The sequence below is a fragment of the Propithecus coquereli genome, unplaced genomic scaffold (genome assembly GCF_000956105.1).
Source record: "Propithecus coquereli isolate 6110/MARCELLA unplaced genomic scaffold, Pcoq_1.0 Scaffold5, whole genome shotgun sequence".
NCBI classification, from domain to species: Eukaryota; Metazoa; Chordata; class Mammalia; order Primates; family Indriidae; genus Propithecus; species Propithecus coquereli.
The window spans coordinates 2,445,710-2,452,389 of record NW_012150840.1 but is presented as its reverse complement, the minus strand read 5'-3'; the positions used below and the strand labels follow the sequence as shown (position 1 = coordinate 2,452,389).

Genomic DNA, 6,680 nt, shown 5'->3' with positions numbered 1-6,680 from the left:
TTTAGACTTCCTTAATGTCAGGCCAGCATTCTTTCTCCTATCCTATACAAGTCTCCTAATATCTGGCAGTTTATCAGCATAAACTAACTCTATTCTATGGTCAGCAACTGATTTTGTTGGAAAGATTTTGGTGAAAGTAGCAAAGTATATATTAATACATTGTTGTGGCAGTGTAAAAGACTCTAGCCATATGTATCTTTGAAGAGTTTGACTTTTAAGACCCTTTCCTACTTTTAGAAATTTATCCTAAGGAAAAAAATTAAAGAAAGATTATACATGAAAAGATATCCACTATTATATTCTTTGGAATACTGAAAAATCGGAAATAATTTACATATCCAACAACAGGAGAGGAGTCAACTATTATAGACCCAAGTATTATGGAACCATTAAAAAATTATGAAGAACACAAAGGAACATGGAAAATATTTCATTCTTCATTTCATTTCAAAAGGAGGAAATTTGATAAGTAGAGTGATAACAATTGTATTTTTATAATTACAACCAATTAAAAATTAAATATTTATATGGATAAAATTTAGAAGATAAAATAGAAAAATAAAGTGATTTAGGAGTATTTAGGTTAGAAATGCCTTTTTCTTTTCCTTTGAGTTCTCTTAATAACGACGATGGAATAAAGAATTGTTTAGAGTGAATCCTTTTTTTTTTTTACTTTATCAGTACTGAAAAATTTACATGACCTACATGTCCTTTAAAACATCATGATAACATGTATAATAAAATGAAAGACATGGTTATACAATGAACTCTGAGGTACACAAGGATGTATGTCAGTTTTCCACCTTTCAGAACCTACAAGTTGGTAGGAAATATGACATATACTTGGATCTTGGTGCTGCTCACCTCCAAAATCTTTAACATCCCATTTCAAACCAGTGCTTCCTCCTCCCAGCTTTCATGTCACCTGCCTGTAACCTCATTAGGACTGACGGTGTACGGGTCCCTTCCTTTTCTTCAAACACACGGGCTCAGTTTCACTTTCTTTGCCATTCTGTTAAATACTAAGGCTCACCACTTTAGCCACCCCATCTACAAGGAGTGAAATAGCTCAAACCTTTATCTTTCTACTTCACCTGCCCTGAAAACCCCCATACGCCAGGCACACGCAGTCATTTGCCTTCTCCTGGCCTGAGGTTCAGCAGCCCAAAGCCCAGCTGCATTCTGCATCCATCCTTATTCCCTGCCCTCCAGTTTTGAAGGTGAGATAACCCTGAACCTGTTCTCTGGAACCAGTTGATCCAGCGGGTGGATCAGTGCCTCCCGCCTGCTCCTGCCTTTGTAAGGTACACCTGTGAGCTTGCCAGCCCTCTCTCCAGCCTCAGGTGCACTGTATCTCTTCCCTCAGAATAAACACTTCTCTGCCACCTATGAAGAAGCCTTTCCTTTAGGACATATGCTCTTCTAGACAATCACCACTTGCCTTTCTCCTCCCCTTCCCACACAATTCTTAAGAGTCTTCCTACCTTGGCTTTACTCCCCTTGCCCTGCACCTGCCTCCTCCTGCCTGCCTCCTTCCACCCCACCACCCAAATGTTCCCATGGAAGTCAAACCCAATGGCTCCTTTTCATTTCTTATCTCCCTTGAACTCTGAGCTGTGTGGTTAACCCTGTTCATCATTCCCTGTCTTGAAATATTCTCCTCTTTTTACCTTTGGGACTCTGTTACCTTAATTAGCAGAATAAATAAACTAATACTTTTAGGTCATCCAGGGAGAGCAGACAAGGAGGAAAGGCTCTGAGTTCAAGGAGAGCCTGTGCTTTTAGGGGTGTGGTGGTGATGCATGGTTAGACTTAAGATCTACTAGTTAAAGTGGGGAGAACTGAATTCCGTCTTAGACACTTGTTTTGTGAACTCCATATCAAGCAGACTGATAATTCCATGATAGAGAGGAGGGTGGAACTTAGCCACAACACCACAAAGAACTATTTATTCTTTTTATCTTATTGAAAAAAAGGTGAGTGGAGAATGGATCACACTATAGGAACTTGTTGAGAATGTTGGAATTTCCTCTCTCGTGGCATAAGAAGTGAGGGAAGTGAACGCAAGTCACTTCGGTCGCTCAGTATTCTCTAAGAGCTAAAGCTTCCAACCTGCATTCATTCAACAAAATGGAATCAATTTTCCATTATTAAAATAATATTACTTTTTAATTTTAGTGTGGCTCCTGTAGAGCACAATTTGGTACTTGATTACATGCTATCTATCGGCTATTTTGATTATTTCTTACTCCTAAGTAATATGCTCCTTATCAAACTGCAAATGCCTTGAGGTCAAGGGTCCTTTTTGGTCATATTAACATAGGGCCGAACACTTGGAAGATGATAAAAAAAATCCCTGTTGTTCAATTTAATGAGCATTTTAACTTTCCAAGTTTCGATGGGTTTTGAATAATTCCTGAATGCAATGTATCATGCTGAGTGCAAAAGTGTAATAGAGAAAACATTTAAATTACCTGCATTTTATATGCTGGAGAAGCAAGAACATCTCAATACCTGAGGAAGATTTAGCACAAAGTCAAGATGTTCCAATGCTCCCTTGTGTATTCTGAACCAGCCTAGATACAAAAGCCAGAAACCCAGGCAATGTTCAGGGCTAATTTGAGTTCTTTTTACAGTAAGTCCTATAAATCATTATAGTTCACCTCCTCAGGCCAAACATCCAAATGTCTTTGTGGATAGCAGCTAGGTCTCCTGGGACTTTGGATCAAGCCTTTCTCCAGTGGGGCAAATATCTGAAAAGAAAAAGAAATCATATGTAGTCCCATGGATTTTTCTCCTTTCCTAGTTTCTCCACCAGCTAGAGAGATATATAAAGGCTCTGAACCTCTCCAGTCTTCGATTCCCTTTAAGGGTCATTTTATTTTTAGAGAACTTTCCGCCTTTCTTAGTTATACAGCCAGACTGGGGGATCTGGCCAAAAAAAAAAAAAAATATATATATATATATATATATATATATATATATATATATATATATCGTTTTCCCTTTAAAAAAAAAACACTAAAATTTGATTGTTACAATTGAATTCCAAAAGATTTATCATAGCTTAACTCCATAGGCACTACAGTTTCAGGCTGAAAGCTCGGTGAAAAAGGGTCCATAAATTAATCTACAAAGGCAAAAGGGTCTAGAGTCATCTTTCCCCCTCCCACTCCAAAAAAGGAGGATTAATAACCTGAAATCTCCAAGCTTCTAGGACCAAGGTGCAAGCCCTCAGCGGGTTTCTGCTGGAGGCTGCAGCGCCTATTATCTCGGGAAAGAATGGCCCAGGCACTCTAGTCACTGGAAAGGCGGAAGGGAAGGTGGTACCTGAAAAAGGTATGAGCCACTCAGAGGCGGCGTCAGGCTGCCACTTACCTGGGGGAGGAGGAGCTGGCGTCCGACAGACCCGGACAGGGAAGAAACGCAGCTGGAGCCCGCCAGGTGCGGCAACGCACACTCGCACGGCTCACCTCGGACGGGGCGGGGCGCGGGGCGGCTGCCGGCCACCGCAGGGGCGGGGTCGGCCCGGATCACCTGGGCCGAGGCGGAACTCAGGGGTCTGGTCACTGCACGTAGAACCTGGAACTGAGACTCACCTGTGTGGGAGGCTGAGGCGGGGCCAGCGCGAAAACTCACCTGAGCCAGAGGGAAACCCGGCCTGGGAGCAGCCCCCGGGCTCGCCCAGCGCGGAGAGGGAGGCGCCCCGCGGCTGGCCCGAGGCAACCCTCCGTCCGTCCGTGCGTCCGTCCCGGCGCGGCCGCCATGACCTGGAGCGCCACGGCCCGGGGCGCCCACCAGCCCGACAACACCGCGTTCACGCAGCAGCGCCTCCCGGCCTGGCAGCCGCTGCTGTCCGCCAGCATCGCGCTGCCGCTCTTCTTCTGCGCGGGCCTGGCCTTCATCGGCCTGGGCCTGGGCCTCTACTACTCCTCCAACAGCATCAAGGAGCTCGAGTACGACTACACCGGCGACGCGGACACCGGCAACTGCTCGGTGTGCGCCGAGGCCGGCGAGGGCCGCGCGCCGCCGCCCAACTGCTCGTGCGCCTGGTACTTCTCGCTGCCCGAGTTCTTCCAGGGCCCCGTGTACCTCTACTACGAGCTGACCAACTTCTACCAGAACAACCGGCGCTACAGCGTGTCCCGCGACGACGCGCAGCTGAGCGGGCTGGCCGGCGCGCTGCACCACCCGACCAACGACTGCGCCCCCTACCAGTTCAGCACGAGCGGCCTGCCCATCGCGCCCTGCGGCTCCATCGCCAACAGCCTCTTCAACGACTCCTTCTCCGTGTGGCACCAGTACCAGACCGGCGGGCCCTACGTCGAGGTGCCTCTCGACCGCACCGGCATCGCCTGGTGGACCGACAACCACGTCAAGTTCCGCAACCCGCCGCTGGTGAACGGCAGCCTGGCGCTGGCCTTCAGCGGCACGGCGCCCCCGCCCAACTGGCATCGGCCGGTCTACGAGCTCAGCCCCGACCCCAACAACACCGGCTTCATCAACCAGGACTTCGTGGTGTGGATGCGCACGGCCGCGCTGCCCACCTTCCGCAAGCTGTACGCGCGCATCCGCCAGGGCAACTACTCGGCCGGGCTGCCGCGGGGCGCCTACCGCGTCAACATCACCTACAACTTCCCGGTGCGCGAGTTCGGCGGCCACAAGCTCATCATCTTCAGCAGCATCTCGTGGATGGGCGGAAAGAACCCCTTCCTGGGTATCGCCTACCTGGTCGTCGGCTCCCTCTGCATCCTCACGGGCTTTGTCATGCTGGTAGTCTACATTCGCTACCAGGACCAGGACGACGACGACGACGACGACGACTGATTCCAGCACTCCAAGGACCCTTCCTGCTTCTTGCCAAAACTCTTGCCGGCTTCTTTTGGCGTCTCCTCCACCCCTCACCCAATTCCAACCTTGCCACACTTTTCCTCCCATGGCGGATGAGGGGGCCAGAGAAAGGAATTACCCTCTTTCTCTTGGGGGCTGCTGGACTCTCTTGCTAGGGTGTTTGCACTGCAGAGTGAAACATCATTGCGAATTCTCCTCACCTCCTTCACAACACCGAGTTGACATGTTAGATTCTTAAAGTCTGTAGCACCTGAGCGTGGAAGGGATGGTAGAGACTCCTCTTCAACCCATATCAGATGAAGAGATTGAGAGACCTAGCAGTGTTAAACAACTCATTCAAGATTATGCAGCTAGCTGGCAGTTGGCTCCTGACTCTGAGTCTAGGGCTTTTCTTTTTTGTGGGGAGAGGGGGAGGTTGGGATAGAGAGTGAGGCCCACAGATTACCTGCAGAGGCATGGAGGGGTGCTGGTGGGGAGAATATACTTGTTAAATGGGTAAGTAGATTAGGAGGTGCCAAGCCCAGAGATTCTGATACCATAGGGCTGAGGTGAGACCCTTGAAGCTGTGTTTTAACAAGCTCCTCTGGTGATTCCTGTATTCCCTCAAATTTGAGAATCATTACCCTGAGCTAGGTTGGTGACTGCCTAAAGCAGTCATCTAAATTGAATTTTTCAGATTGTAATTTGCTCCCAGGAGCAATGACAATCATGTTGTAGGTTTGATTTAACACTTTGCCTTGAACGTAGGAAGTTGTGAATGATTTATGGAATGAATGGGAGAAAAACTGCTCTCTCTAGAAAACAAGTTGGCATATTGGTTTGCAGGACGGGGTTTGTGTTGATTTGTGTAATATTTTAGTGTAAAAACAGACATTCAAACTTCACCAGGTACTGTGTAGAAACTTGAAAATGCAGGGCCAGTCTGTACAGTTCAGAGGGGATGTTTCAATTTTAGAATCAGATAGCTGGAAGGGATCTCACAAGGAAAGTAATTTCCCTAAAGTCACATCTATGTCTCCTGACTTCTGGCCGAATCCTCTTTGTCATCTATTATTATTATTATTATGTTCAGAGAAAGAGGGCTTTATTCATACCTTTCCCTTGGATCTGAAAAAAAAAACCTTAAATTTATATTCTCAAATGAAACATATAAGTTTCTAGTAATCATGTTTAAATGAATGCTAAGGCATACAGTTTTTTTTTTTTTTTTTTGGTGGCTGAAATAGGATGGCATATAGTCTCATCTGTAAATTAGAATCTTAAGATTATTTGAACCTTTGAGATAATGTTAAAACACTTGACTAAAATCATTCAGTTGATTTTATTGATTAACATCAATCAATATGTATAAAGTTATCCTAAGAAGAGATAGAACATTTTTATTTAAAAAACCTTGCTTTTATGGCAAAATAAAAACTTCAACAAAAAAACTCATCATGATATCATCTTACTGGTTTATTTGCTAAACACAAATAGTTATTTGGCATTTGTCAGACAGAATTCTGCAGTGTCTGCTGTCTGTTACAGCTACTTTCCAGTTGCTACTGTTTATGCTCATTCCTTTAAGGCAGTGCAAGATCTTGAAGTATTTTTTTATTAGACAAAGAGATTTTGAATTTTTATTAGACAAAGAAATTTTGAATTGTATTGATTTTATTTTACTCTATTCTAGTTCTGAGATTACTGACCAGTGGGCAGTATGTGTGTGTTGATGTCTGTCTTGGGTCTTCTGAGACAATTATGATTTAGAAGATTCTGTCCCACCATTTATGTATACCAAAAAATACTTTCCTCATTCCTGAATGTGACACAATTTTATTGTCAGATTT

The 6,680-nt window shown here is 45.4% G+C and overlaps 1 protein-coding gene across 1 annotated transcript; it reads left to right on the top strand.

The window, feature by feature from the left end:
• Window positions 1-3,502: 3,502 nt before the first annotated feature.
• Window positions 3,503-6,066, top strand: TMEM30B (transmembrane protein 30B). Its single transcript, XM_012656252.1, has one exon. It carries the CDS (start codon window positions 3,766-3,768, stop codon window positions 4,825-4,827), a length of 1,062 nt encoding a protein of 353 aa, XP_012511706.1. The 5' UTR covers window positions 3,503-3,765; the 3' UTR covers window positions 4,828-6,066.
• Window positions 6,067-6,680: the final 614 nt, after the last annotated feature.